Source organism: Neopsephotus bourkii, unplaced genomic scaffold, assembly GCF_033783945.1.
Source record: "Neopsephotus bourkii isolate Nb327-2 ecotype Australia unplaced genomic scaffold, CSIRO-AGI_Nbou_v1 NB_384, whole genome shotgun sequence".
NCBI classification, from domain to species: Eukaryota; Metazoa; Chordata; class Aves; order Psittaciformes; family Psittacidae; genus Neopsephotus; species Neopsephotus bourkii.
In genome coordinates, this window is record NW_026900889.1 from 902,031 (window position 1) to 916,998 (window position 14,968).

At 50.2% G+C, this 14,968-nt stretch overlaps 1 protein-coding gene across 2 annotated transcripts in view; it reads right to left on the minus strand.

Moving 5' to 3' along the window:
• Positions 1-14,968, minus strand: part of PRKCB (protein kinase C beta) — a 103,475-nt gene that overhangs the window by 9,211 nt on the left and 79,296 nt on the right. For both annotated transcript variants that reach the window (XM_061349145.1, XM_061349144.1), the window contains exons 12-16: positions 14,249-14,311; positions 12,191-12,329; positions 8,835-8,915; positions 8,483-8,590; positions 3,113-3,253 (exon numbers count right to left, since the gene is read on the minus strand). In XM_061349145.1, coding sequence (XP_061205129.1) covers positions 3,113-3,253; positions 8,483-8,590; positions 8,835-8,915; positions 12,191-12,329; positions 14,249-14,311 — 532 coding nt within the window. The remainder of the gene's footprint in view (positions 1-3,112; positions 3,254-8,482; positions 8,591-8,834; positions 8,916-12,190; positions 12,330-14,248; positions 14,312-14,968) is intronic.

Here is a 14,968-nt window from a genome sequence, read left to right on the forward strand (position 1 = left end):
ATAGAAGCTAATTGAAAGATTAAAGCCAACGTAAAGAGCCAGAGGAGCACAAACCCCCTCTGCAGCAGGGCTCAACCCCTGTGTGAATGCTGCTCAGGAGCAGTGAGCAATGCCCTTCCTCTGACCCATCCGATACATAGCAAAGGTGCCCAAGCCTGGATTTCCATCCCTGTATGCTCTGATCTGCGCTCACAGCTGGCGTGAAAGGAGCAGCGTTTTCCAGCGCAGATGCACTGCTGCTGAAATATCAGCTATCAGCAGGTACCTGAGTTGTCTTAATCCTACCTAAATCCCACAGCAACTGCGCCTACCCTTCTGCTAATCTCCCTGTCCTATCAAAGGGCGATTTCTCCTCAGTGCCAGCCAGTAGGTGAGAAGTGATGGGCGGCAGCTTCACACCCCGCTTCCAAGGTCCAGTGTCAAAAGGGTTTTAAAGAAATAAGCCATTTAAAGCAGGACAAAATTCGCACAGTTTAAACCCTAAACCCAGTAAGAAAGCACTGTTGGTAGAATCCAAGAGCTGTTAACTACCAAACACCAAACAACAGCATTGTGCACATCCCCAGGCAAACAGCGGCACTGGGAATCTGTGCGGGAGGAAAGGGCAGGGTGGAAGGGAGGTGCAGCAGCAGCTCCATTAGCAAAGGAACACGGGTGGGAAGCAGCAGGAGCTGTGGATTTCAGCAGAAACGGGGTCCTGTAGAACGAGACCACAAAGCCCTGGTGCCTGCCCAGCCTTGCCAATGGGCTCGGGTGAGGAGCAGCATCCCTGCCATGTGTGTCAGCATCCTTTGGACAAAGGTCGTACCTCACCCTTAGCCAGCAAATCACAGTGTGCACAAACAGCCCCAAATACTCTTGCACTATTATCCTTTGATAGCAAAGCTAATGCCTTCCCAGTAATGGCTTTCCGACATGGTGTGATGGCTTGAATATTCTGTTCCTTCCAGCAGCAATGCAGAGCCCTGTGATAACCATCACCAGCTGCCTACCAGCAATTGGATCTCCACATCCCTGAGACAAGGAAATTGGGACATTATTGTCTTGGCTGATGCAGAGGGCAGCCTGAGACTGCACCCCACCAAAGCAGCTCTCAGCCATGGAAGTGAAAGGCTTTGTGGACAGTGCCCCATAGAGATTCCTGCAAAGGCATCACTGCAGGAGTTCATATAAAGAGTTGTCTAGAAAGTAACACTTGTATAAATAAAAAAGTAGCATTTTTATAAACATTTGCCTAAAAAGTAACATTTTAATAAATATTTATCTAAAATAACATTTTATATTTGTCTGAAAAGTAACATTTTTATAAATATTTGTCTAAAAAGTAACATTTTTATAAATATTTATCTAAAAATAACATTTTATATTTGTCTGAAAAGTAACATTTTTATAAATATTTGTCTAAAAGTAACATTTTTATAAATATTTGTCTGAAAAAGTAACATTTTTATAAATATTTGTCTAAAAAGTAATGTTTTTATAAATATTTATCTAAAAATAACATTTTATATTTGTCTGAAAAGTAACATTTTTATAAACATTTGTCTGAAAAGTAACATTTTTATAAATATTTGTCTGAAAAGTAAAATTTTTAGAAATATTTGTCTAAAAAGTAACACTTGTAGAAATATTTGTCTAAAAAATAACATCTGCGTATATAATTGAATAGAAATTTGGTAAAAATATTTGCCTGAACCTAAAAGGCAGCCCCAGGGCAAGGAGCAGACCTCCTGCTGCCCCATCCATGCTGCACGCCAGGAGGAAGAGGAGGCTCCTGCCAGGCCCAGATAATGGCTTATTCCTCTTTGATCGGCCAAGCAGGGAGCTGTAGAAGGGAAAAAGCTGCTGCAGCAGAGAGTATTTAGAGGGAGGAGAGCTCAAAGAGCCGAGCACCCTGCACCAAATGGGCTCCCACCCCATGTTTTGCTTGTTTTTCCAAGCACTGAAGGGGTCCCTTCAAAATAACAGGTTTACATAAAGCCAAGGAAAAGGAGATGCATCCAGGCTGTTAAGGTTAGTGGGGCAGGCTCTGTTAAACGCAAGGAGCATCTCTGGACTCCGAGTTATGACCCACTATGATGGATTAAGAGAGCATGCCATCACAGGATCACAGACTGGTTTGGGTTGGAAGGGACCTTAAAGTTCCTTTAGTTCCAAGCCCTTGGTCACTGGGCATCAATACCAGTGTGTATCAGCCACGTCAATCAGATTTAACTTCAGATTCACAGTTTGCTGTAAAACACCATCAGCAATGGGCATGCAGGAGGTGGACACACATGAATGTGCCTGTGCCTTAAGGACCTGGACCACTGTGGAGACTCAGACTTAGCTGTGACCTTACCCTGGCACTGCACAGCATGAACCCTGTGTGCAGCCAATAGCACCCACTCTTCAGCTCCTGCTGCACCCCTGCACTGGCACTGCAGGATCACTGCAACGATGGCCGGACCCAGGAGCACTCAAGTAATCAGACTTTTTGTCTGTTTTGACCAACAGCTTTCACATTACTCATGCCTCTGCCTCAGTTTTGCTGCTGGCAGCTCGTCTCCCCCCACAACGTGCATGCACAGTATCTCTGGCTAGAACAACCCATCCCAAAGGGATGGCAGAGAGCATCCAGATCCTCACTGCAGGGCTCCTCCACCCATGAGCCCTGCTCCAGCCTTCCACTGCTTAACCTTGGAGAGAAACGGAGAGTGAAATCCAGCTCCGTTGCCAGCTCAGAGAGGATGGTGCTGAGCTATAGCGCTTGAAATAAAGTTTAGATTAAAGAAAGAGACCTGTTCAGGTGGAGAAGAAAGGAGGGAAAGAAACCAACAGAAAGACCGACGCCTGGGGTAACAGACGGACAGCATAGCAATGGAATTACACATGTGAGCTGAACGTGAGGTGCTTCTATCCCTGCAAGCCAGAGCAAGACAAAGCATCTGAGCGTTACCCTTTCACAGCCAGGGTTTGGCGCGTGCCAAATCTGAGGAGACACGGTGCTCTGAGCAGAGAAACGGGACCTCTGCGGGTGCGCACCCACCAGCATGAGTGGGAGATGCTGCGTAGGAGCAAACCGGCACGGAGGAGAGGACAGGAGAACCGCGCTTCCCGCGGGCACACTTACAGCCTTTGGCTTGAAGGGAGGCTGGATCTCCTTCCGCTCCAGTTTGTCCCAGTCGATGTAGCGGAAGAACGCGTGCTCCTTGATGTCCCGCTCCCCTTCAGGGCCGCATCCCAGGCGCTTGGCAGGGTGCTTGGTCATCAGCTTGGGGAGAGGAAGAAAAGGAACAGTCAGCGTGTCCAACTGCAGTGATGCTCCTGGCAGCCTGCACCATGCAGCCACTGCTCCAGGACACCCCTCACCAGGGCCTGCACCCCAAGACGGGCTCCCATCTCCTCTGCCTGAGGTTGCTGCTTGAAGCAGAGGACAGAGGGAGAAGCTGGAGCTCCAGGCACAGGGATGGCTGACATGGGCTTGTGAATCAGACTAAGCAGGTTCATGAGTGCTGGATGGGATGAGCACATCCCCTGCTCCTCTGGGAATGAAACTGGTTCACCACGAGATAACTCCCTGCAGTCACAGCAGCCTGCTGCTGGGGGAAAAAGCCCAACAGTCCATTAATGTTGTTTATCATCTAAACTTCTCCTCTCCACTGGCTCGATAAGAGAAGTGAAACGGGCCATGGGAATTAAGGGCAGCTGTGCAATATTAATATCCTGGGGGCATTGTCTGAGCTGTGTCCAGAGATCAGATGGAGATTCTAGCGAGTCACAAGACATCGATAAGCACAGAGAATATGAGCTGTACACTCGCTACAAGAGGGCTGCTTTATTAAAAGCAGGGCAGTTAAAACTGAGCCCAGAGCTGTGCAGAGGTTGACTCTGGATCCTGGGGCCCAACTTCTCTTGGATCTGGCCCCCAAGGGAAAGCGTTTTATAAGCGAGTGTTTTGTGATGAACAGACACATCAGCCCAAGCACTGGGCAGTCCATTGGGCCCCAAGGGTGAACAAACCCCAAACTGCCATCCATGGGTGCACAAACCAAACCTGCTCAGGGAAGCTCATCTTTAAAAGTAATGCTATGGCAGGGAGCTGAAACCAAGGAAAACTCTGCCAAAACCCCCCCAAAATAACACAAAAACATCCTTTAAAGAAAAAAACCTCAACAAATGTGAAGCAAGAGCGGAGCTGCTCACCATGGCGCTAGCAAATAGCCCTGCATCCATGGCGAGACAACCTGCAGCTCCAAGACCGATGGAGCGAGGCTTCCCTGAGCCAGCAGCACTCCCTGGGAATCCCATCTGCACACAGCAAGGGCTCAGTAGGCTTCCCAAGCTGGACAAGTGATTTTCCAGATGGCAAGACCTGCCTCTCCGCAGGGCAGGGATGTGACTGGCATCAGCATCAGCCTGCAGAGCCCATCCTGTGCAAGGAGCCACGCTGGAGCCGTGCTCATGGACTGCAGGTGAGGGCAGGGGGGCAGCTGGCAGCAAAAAAGCAGAGCGAGGTGTTTTTCTAACCCATTTTGTGTTTTTGGGGTAAATAATACAGTTTCTGTTGGTAGAGCAGCAGGCAGCCCTGCATAAAGTAAACCATCAACAAATCCCAGTGTAAGAAGCCTGGTAAGGTGGAAGATGCTCTGTGTCCTGGTCTCCTGAAAGAGCAGCAGGTACAAGCAGGATGGGCTGGATCTGGCCACTGTCCCCTGCCAGGAGAGGGGAGTGGTGCCACCAGCAGGCAGGGAGCCCAGCACTGCCAAGGCAGCACAGCTTTCACCTCACCTTGCACAGGGGCAGGTATCTGCCTGCTGCTGGCCCCACTGAACCTCACTGTCCCTCGGCTCTCACTACATCCCCTTCATGCTGACTTAGGTTCAGCTAAGCAAGAGCATCTTTGTGTCTTCTCAGTGAGCTCTAAACAGCATCCTGACCATTCAATCAGGTCCCCCTTGTGGGTAAGAAAGCATCCTATCACTCAATAAGGTTTTCCTAGGTTGAATGATGCTTGAAGAAACCTGGTCTAGTGGAAGATGTGCCTCCCATGGCAGGGAGTTGGAACTGGATGAGCTTTAAGGTCTCTTCCAACACAAATCGGTCTGGGACTCTAGGATAAACCAATTTTTTGACAACAATGTGAAAGTCTGGGACATGCTAATAAGCTGATATAGTGATGTGGGTGTCACATCAAACAGGATCATACAATCATTTACTTTGGAAAGGACCTTTAAGATCATTGAGTTCAGCCATTAACCCAGCACTGTCAAGGCTACCCCTAACCCGTGTCCCCAAGCACTTCCAGAGATGGTGACTCCAGCATTGCCCTGGGCAGCCTGTTCCAGTGCTTGACAGCCCTCTCATTGAAGATGTTTTTCCTAATGTCCCATCCAAATAGCTTTGTTTGCAGCAAACATGTAAAGAAAACCATCTGTGAGTCTTTGCTGTGAAGTGCTGCTCCTGAACACACCAACACCTCTAGCTTCACCTGCCACATCACAGTATTCCTACAGATGCCTCCAGAAATTATGTTTTCTTGTTTTCCTATTGTGCTTTTATGCATGTGAGCATGAAGGTACCATCTGTTATTGATTATATAGGACCCCATAAACATGCAGATTGATTCTCCTGGCTTACGTAGGATCATCATTTAGCTTTGTTTGTATTAGACAGGAACAGGTTGATTTAATCCCCATACTAACACAGTGAAAACCCTTCAGGCTTCTGCAGATAAGGATGCTTCAGATCAAATCACATCTGATGTTTGCAGCTCAGATACAGGAAATGTCCAAGTCTGGATTCAAATGCTTTGCTAAACCCCAGCTTTAGCTGGGGTTCTTCCTATCTGGAAGGCACATGGATGCTGCTTGCTCACTGAACAGCACCAAGAGGAACAAAGGTGACGCAGGTGATCTTTAGCCGTGTTTGTGAGACCACACAGCTCATGGACAGCAGCTCCACTGGGACCTTCCCATCAGGACACCACCAGTCCCTTCACCTGGGCATGCTTCTGTGGCATGCTACCACAAGAGTACTGCCTGATCCCATCTCAGCTTCAGCCAGGAGTGGATCCCAATGCTCCCACCTTCAGCTGTCCTTCTCCTACCCACAGCCACTGAGACACAGGCACATGTGAGAGATGCACTGCTGGAAATACCACTCAAAATACGTGGGATCTTCACTGCACAAAACCTGCCATTGAATGCCTTTGGTAACAGGCATAGGTTAAAAATGGAGCTCCTATTCGCAGACAACCTGCTCACCTGGAATGGGCTGCTTTGCTCAGGCAGTCAAACCCCTCTGCACAGGAGATGGAAAAGAGCTGATGGCTTGTGCCAGTGCCCTGGAATGGGAGCCTGGCTCCTGACAAGCCAAGCAGAGCTCAAGAGAGCAGCTCTGAGCTACCTGCACCACGAAACAGCAGCTCCAACATCAGCCTTCAGACACAGCCTGAGCTGACAGCAGAGGAGGGAGATGCTCCCTTTGATCTGGTAATTGCTGCTGACTGTGAGTCAAGGAGCTGCGTCCTGGTTAACTCTCCCTTTGCTTTCCAGCCAACGATCTCTGATGAGTGCTTGTTTCTTGGCTCCGGCAACACAAGGCTTTCAGAATCAAACGGTTCCCATCTCTGCGCCGTGCAGCAGTAAGCGATGACTGGCACTGGTGCATGGAGCAAAACCATGTGGGAACACCACCATTGTTTCAGAGAGCAGTGAAATACCAAACCCTTCATGTGCAGGAGTCGAGGCTCCTCCAACTGACTGTCCTCTGGACTGGCACTGGGCTGGGTTTGTGCCCTCTTGCAAGACCCACCACATACAGCACAGGCAGCCTTAGAGCCTCTGCCGTTCATTGAGACCTATTTCACTGTATTCCAGGGGAGCACAACCCGTTGGTTTCCATCTTACTGACAGCTCTCAAACACTGCACTCCTTTCTAACGGAACTTCCCGGTGCAGCAGCTTGGTGGTGACAAGGAATGTCACGAGTTTGGTGCACTTCCTGAGAGAACAGTTGTACAGAGGGAACTGCCACTTCCCTGCAAAAACCCACAGGAATTCATAAGAGCCGAGCCCTCCCTGCACGGCTGAGCAGCCTCCCAGTTCCCAAAGTGAGAAAAGCCACTGCAGCTACACCCAGCAGATGTTTCAGTCATGGGCTCTTCTCGTCTATTTACAGCATCCCCATCCTGACTGATGCAACAGCAATGAAGCTGACAGTGAGACTCAACCCTGCTCCAGCCTCCGCTCCCTCAGGCGCCATGGGTATAACGGTGTTCACAGCATCACCAAAAGCATCCCTGCTCCATCCTGCCTGGCTACTGGACTTTCCCCTTATGTCCTGGCCGACAACATGAATGATGATGCCAAAAGCCTGTGGAAATTCCCCTTTGATCACCAGTGTTTCTGTATCAAGGACTTGATTTTCCTATGTTTCGAAGGATGCCTGGACAGCATCCCCCTCTCTGTGCCCACGGGATCACCTGCAGCAGCTTCTCCCACGGGACAAGTGAATACTCCTCTTTAACACCAGTGCTGAATCCTGGCAACACTGGGAAGAGGCTCTGAAATGCCGCAGTGGGAGCGTGAAGCGCGAGATGTGTCATTTGTAGATGGAAACGCTATTTTGGGGCACAGAATGCTCAGATGTTTTAAATATTAACTGTTAAAAGCAAACATTTCTTAAATTCCTACACAAACACGTATTTATAGCACTGTTTGACACTGCCTGGCTGAGATGAGGCTCGGTCCCAAGCAATAACCACATGCACAATAACATCAGGACCTAGCCAGCCTTTATTCATTGCAACCCAAATCAGTGCAGACTGCATCTAAGTCTTGCCTAGGGCCAGCCCATAGAGAGCTCAGGACATTGGGCAATGCAGAGCTTCACTGCAAATTGAGAGCTCTGATAGTGGAAATACTGCCCTGACCCAGCAGTACTGGGGCAGTGAACTGGGTGGCTCAAGGGACAGCTCATCACAGCTATGTGGAAAGTGCTGCAGGATGAAGGGTTTGTATCTGATCTTAGGAAAACTGCTTAGAAATCAGTCATCTTCTCTGAGCATCATTTTTCCTTTCAAGTAAAGACTCATAAAGCTCCCCTGTTGGTACCTAACAGGAAGGAGGATTTCTGGGCAGATGCCCTTAACCCCCACATCCCAGCCAATGCTCCCGTTTCCTCCTGACCTTCACTTGAGCAAAACCAGGCCTCTGGTCCTACCTGAACTTCTGCTCAGTGTAATGGCATGGAACAGATCTAGGTGATGTTTTTACTTGGTTTCAGTACATACACACAAATTAACACAAGTTGTGCTGTAGGAGCACAGCACAGCACAGCAGAACACAGCTGGGGTTTGCCACATTCCCCTGGAGCAGCACAAGAAGAGCAAGGAGAAGCTGGGACCATGCTCATGGGACTGCACACTGCTGAAGGTGCATGGACATCTCTGCACCCACGCCTGCACCTCTCCCCCCAGCAGAACATGGACCAGCCCTTACCCCTTTGCAGATCGCCACAGCCTCCTTGGACATGGACTTGGGGTAGGCGACGTTGTGCTCCATGATGGACTGGAAGAGCTCGTCTTCATCTTCCCCCTCAAAGGGAGCCTAGAGCGAAGCAAACAGAGGTTCAGTGGTGTTTCTGGTCTCTGAGCTTCCATGTGCTGTGTGATCCCCAGCCACAAGGCCAGCTCTGGTTGCACTGCACAGTGCCTTGTGTCTCAGTGCTGCATCCACAGCTTCATCCCCAGCACCCAGGAGACACCCCCCAACCGTGTGCCAGCAACAGAACAAATCACAGCTCGCAATGGAACCTAACCCATCCCATAGGAATCAATTAAAATTCAATTACCTGGCCGGCTAACATCTCATAGAGCAGGACTCCAAATGCCCACCAATCCACAGACTTCCCATAGGGCTGATAAGCAATTATCTGAAACAACACAAACAGCAGGGTTACGCTCCCATTTTTAACCTGTTGGCACAACACAAACCCATTTCCAGCTGTAGTCCAGGTCAGAAGGACAAGGTTATTTACTGAGACGCCAATCCCTGACCAAGGGGGTGCTGCAATTATAAGCAGCATGTGGTAGGCAGAGGGTTCAGCAGCTTTAAAAACTCATCAGGTCTCAAGTGTGCATTAAATATTAGAAACACAAACAGAAGATTTGCTGTGATTTGAGACAGATTCATTCTGATTCAGGCGGAACTTCAGCATATTTGCTGTGCTTTCCAGCCTGGGCACAGCCAGGCCCATTGGAGCAGGAGCCATTCCCATTCGCCCTCATCCCCTTTGGAATTTTGCTTCCCCACTAAAATCAGTGCAGTTGGTTGGAAATCTCAGCACGGAGTTTATCCCTGTGTGGCCCTTTACAACAAACCTGCAGCGTACGGGCAGCCAAACCCCTCTGCATCCCAGGCTGCCAGTTTGCTTTCTGATATTGAGGAGCATCCCTCACAAATAACCTAACAACTGACAGCCCTACCCTCACCCCAGCAGCGTGGCTGTGCTGGAGCTGGGATCTAACTCAGAGGTTTTAGATTTAAAAATACCAGCGTTTATTTTGGGTAAGGCACCAAACCACAAATTGTATTTTCCATGATTCACCCTGCAAAACCTGAAATACCCCCGATTCCACCACTGTATGAACCAGCAGCAAAGCCACCTGGTGAACCTGCCGCTGCACAGTGGGTGCTTTCACCCATGTGTGTTGGTGCGTTGTAGGTACCACCTACAGCTGAACCCCATGGAGGGGTTAGTCCCTTGCTACCGAAGCTCACAGCAAGCCCACTTGTTTCCCTTAAGCACGGGGGTCCCACCACCCTCCATCCACATCTGGGGGGAGCAGTGACAGGTCCCACGTGGGGACCACACGAGGAGCCGGTATTCCATGGGTCTTCCAAGCTGTGATTTAGTTGCTGGGTGGCTGATGCTGGGCATCACTGCAGTGCTCAGGCTTTGACAGGCCCCGGGCTCTGCCATCTGTTACTTAATGCAAAACAATTACGTGATGTATTCATCCTAATTGCAGGGTTCTATTCCGCAAAGATTCCTGCACTCCAGCAAAAATGCAAATCATATGCTAATCATGGGAGAACGCACGAGTAATCCAGCTCCAGAGGACTGTCCCCAGGCAAGGCTCCAGACCTGCGGGCAAATCACAGAGTCATGGAATGGTTTGGGCTGGAAGGGACCTTAAAGCTCATCCAGCTCCAACCCCTGCCATGGGCAGGGACACCTTCCACTGGAGCAGCTTGCTCCAAGCCCCTGTGTCCAACCTGGCCTTGAGCACTGCCAGGGATGGGCCTTCACCCTCAAGAGTCTCACATTCAGTAACTCTCAAAACACCTCTGCAGCATCCAAAGGGATCCAGCCAGGGGGTACATCAGGGTGCAGGGCAAGTGCTGCCACCTCGCCTAAGAAGAGGTGAGTTCCACCTGGCTCCAACCTTTTGCCCTGGTCCTGGTCCAGCCATATGCCCAAACACAGTCATACAACCCCAACTGCCTTGACAGCTTCCTGTGGTCTGGCCAGACCCTTCCCGTAGAGATCACACGCTGACTTTCAAGCTCTGAACTTCCTTGACCGAGCACACTTGAAGCTCCTCCCACTTGCTCTTTAGATGATGTACGAGAGCTCTGGGAAATTGGGGTGCGAACTGTTCATGCCATAAAGGCCTTTATAAGAAAACAAGGCTTAGGGAGAAATCCTTGCAGGAAAGCATCTCTGCAAATTGAAGCCACTATGGTATGTTGGGGAAGGTCAGAACCCAACACGTTTTGTTCAGAGGGAACGACACGGATGAGGTACCTCCACTCAGTACCTGTGCCCTTGGCACATAGTGCTGTATCTTAGAATAGAAAAGCCCTAAAAATGGGTCAAGCAAACCACAGGACATGTTTACCCTGAAGATGGGTTGGCTTGAGAACACTGCAGCTTCCTAAGGGAGGAAGTATGGTCCAGCAGGAGGACCCTGGAGTGCTGCAGGCTTGGCTGCCCAGCTGGAGAGCACGGCAGAAGGGTATACCCCTGTTGCCAGCCACAAAACAAGGGAGGTGTAAATTCACTCCTTGAGACCCACTATAGCAGATTTAATACCATCCCTGTGCACTGCAGTGATTTGCAGCATTTCCCACTTTCTGTTTTCCTTTGGGCGGAGCAAAAACTTTGAGCAAGAAGAGGAGAATGAGTTGAAGTGAATGCTCGGGCAAATACCGAGAGAGCTGGTCATTTGTCCTGCTTTGAAAGAGCATTAATCACACAGCAACAGAGCTATGGACCAACAGAACACCAATATCAATCTTGGAAGGATGTGGGTATGTAACACACACTGGAATCAGTAATTAAACCCTGCTGTGGCTGCAGCAAGACAGCTCAGCACACAAGTGCCTCTAACTATGTCCCAGCAAAGAGAACCTCTTTCTGTAAAACATTTAAATGAATAAATATTAAATCTCATCACTGAAAATTCAGTGGAGGGAGAAGATTTGAGAGGGAACAGACATCTGGGAGCAGTTACCCACCTGAGTTTCACAAGCCTGACATTCAATGCACCCCATAGCGCTTCATGTGTCATGTGTGACTCCATCACATGAGTAATAACCAAATGTCAAGTCACTTTGAAGTGATCTAGAGCTGCAGACAAGAAGCCTCCCCTCACCAGACCCAGCCCTCCGCTGCGAGCAGCAAGCAGGAGAGATCTCAAGGTTTTCCCTTCACATGGAAATGTTATCCACTGATAATTCCATTTATTCCCACCGGCCTCATTGTGCTGGAAGCACTGTCACACATGGGCTGAGCTCCTGGGCTCATCTTCTCCAGGAGCAAGGAAGCGTGTGAGGAGCAGCCCTCGGTGGGTTTGAGTGTGCCAAGGACCAGACAGGCGTGGTGATGCCAGCAGCACAGACATGGGAAAGACACCCAGAGAGGGAAAACACTGCAGGGACACCGGCACACAGGATCTAATGTACTCGGAGACAGAAGCAGGGCAGGTAGCCAACAGAGAGGCAGATCAAGCATCACTGCTTCCTTACGTAGCCCTTGGGGACAGCCAGTGCAGAGGGGATGGACTTCCCAGGCTGATGGTGAATTAACTCATGTCCCTGTTCCAATCAGCTGCCCAAAGCAAGGTCATCCCATGGAAGAGCATCAGCCAGGCTGCTGGAACACACACACAGAAGAGCAGTGGCTGCCTCTGCAAACCCTACCTCAGGTGCAATGTAGTCTGGAGTGCCGCAGAAGGTCTTGGTGGTCACCCCGTCCCAGATGTTCTCCTTGCACATGCCGAAGTCTGCGATCTTTATGTGCCCCTCGCTATCCAGCATCACGTTGTCCAGCTTTAGGTCCCTACAAAGCAAAGCAGAGCAATGACACCAAAGACCATGCATGAAGCCACTCAGCAAGGACACAATTTGCTGGCTCCAGGAGCCCTCCCACAAGCGAGCTCTGGCTTAGTCTCACACCCAGGCTTTTTGCAGGGTAAGGCTGGGGGAAATGAGCACAAATAAGCCGGGGCTCTGTCAGGATGAAGTGTTTAGTTTACTTTTAACCCACAGGAACACCATGCTGGGCAAATCGCTTTTAAGTGTCTGAGGGGAGCGCTTTCATCTACCAGGGAGGCAGATTTAATAGAGCTATTTTTTTGCACCTATGGAAATCAAAGTGTACTTAACGCTCACCGGCGATGAAGCAGCACCTTCTCAGCAGACATCCTGCATCACCTGCGCTGTGCTCCCCCATGGAAACACCAATCACTGCGCTCCCCTCTGATCCTCAGCCACTGAATATCTGTTACTTGGACCCAACTAAGTGTGGGAGCTTTGCTCTTCAGCACAAACTGCAGAGGCAGTTACAGAGCTCCTGATCTTATCCCTGGCTCCCCAGAGAGGGGGCTCCAGCCTAAAGGACCGTTCCGTAGCCAGTGCTCAGTATTTCATGTGCAATGTGTACATTACCAGCCATGTAATCACCACACAGCTCTGAGATCTGGGACACTCCTGGCTTATGTTCTATGCAGTAAAGCGTTACTCAAAGGTCTCCAGTTCAATATTGGAGCATGGTGCAAGATTTCCCAGGCCTGAGTGCGACAGTGAGTTCCAAGGCAGGTGAGAAACCTGGAGAGGGGCTTGGGACAAGGGCCCAAGGGGAATGGCTTGAACCTGCCAGAGGGGAGACTGAGCTGAGCTCTTAGGCAGAAGCTCTTCCCTGTGAGGTGCTGAGGCGCTGGCACAGGGTGCCCAGAGAAGCTGTGGCTGCCCCATCCCTGGCAGTGCTCAAGGCCAGGTTGGACACAGGGGCTTGGAGCAAGCTGCTCCAGTGGAAGGGGTCCCTGCCCGTGGCAAGGGTTGGAGCTGGAGGAGCTTTAAGCTCCCTTCCAACCCAAACCATGCTGTGCTTTTATGGCCCCCTTGGGAACAGCCTGCTCAGCAATGCCATGGGGCTGCACAGTGAGCAAGGCCTATGTGAAGCAAGCACCCAGTAAAAGAAACAGTATAATTTACAACTTGCTGTTTTCTAACACTGTTTTACCCAATTATTGTGTCAGTTCTTAGAACCCTGACAGGCCAAAGGCAGACAGACACAGCCTGGATTTGGAGGAAGGAAGGAAGAAGTGGCACTGGGGACTGACAGACCTAGAATCTCTCTGTAGTGGCTGATGGCAAAAAACATTGCTCACATCAGGTTTGCTCCACTTCTTTCATCTTCAGAACAGTCTTGAGCATCTCCTAACTTCACAGCTGGCATCGCTCTTTTGCAAAGCACTTAATGGTATCTGACACTCATTAGGATGCTCTGCTCTACCTCCCGCTTTGGGAATACTCTGGAGCAGGGATGAGGAGCAGTACACTAGTTTCAGTGCTTAACCAGAGCCTGGTCCAGCATCATTAACACTAGGATAAGTGCAGATAAGGCCATTCATAAGTACATACTCTGGTGTTAATGGTAAGAAAATAGTGCCCTGCAGCAGAACAAGTGACTCAGCATCAGTCCACGCTGCCAGTATTTGTGTTTAATGGATTGAAATGCATGAAACAGAACAAGAGAGGAACGAGAGCTGCCCTCCTATAAAACAGGGACAAAGATGGGGACCTGCACCAAACCCAGTGACACTTCGAGGCTCACAGCCCTGGTCTGGGTGGCAGCTGCCAGACCCCATCCATGGCAGAAGCACCACAGAGCCCTGCACAGCACTATGGTACTGACACTGCTCCGGCTGCGGCTGCAGTCCTGGGGGGAAGAGAGGAAGGAGGAACTTGCTCACCTACCGGTAAATGATGCCTTTGCTCTGCAGGAAGAAGAGGCCGATGGCTATTTCTGCTGCGTAGAATCTGCAATGAAAGGTTTGAAAGGGACACCCATCATTAAAGGAGATGAATCGAAATACCGCACCCGGTGAAAGGCGTGGGGCATACGTGACCAAAGGGTAAAGACAGCATGGCATAAACCCAGCAGACAAGCATCGCAGGAGGATGAAACAAGCTGGCGTCGCCGGCATCGGGCAGGGATGTGATCGGGTTGCTGTGGGCTAGCTGGGGCTGTCACTTTGTGTTACACAAACTCGCATCAAGCGAGAGCTGTTTGCTATTGTGAGCTGAGAGAAGTTATCCGTCATCTCGGGAGGCCGAGGAGGCAACACACAGGGCCACTGCCTGCTTTACAGAACACTCTGGCTCGGGGAGGGCTCTGCCAGGAGCCCAGAGCACCAGCGCACACCCACCAGGCTCTGCTCGCCCGCTGTGTCTGTGTTTAAGCAGATGAAGGCTTTCACAAACACATTCTGCTCTGTCCACGTTACTGGGAGCAGGAGCCAAAAGCCATCCGTTAACAGCCAGGCTGGCATCCCCAGTAGAGCAGCCAAAGACCCAACATCCTTCTTATGCTGTGGGAAGGGCACAGGGCAAACCAGAAGCGCGCTTCCAGTGTCTTCCAGGAGCCTCCATCCCTCCTGCCTGGTGTCTTTATGGAGGTCAATTATTTGTCTATCA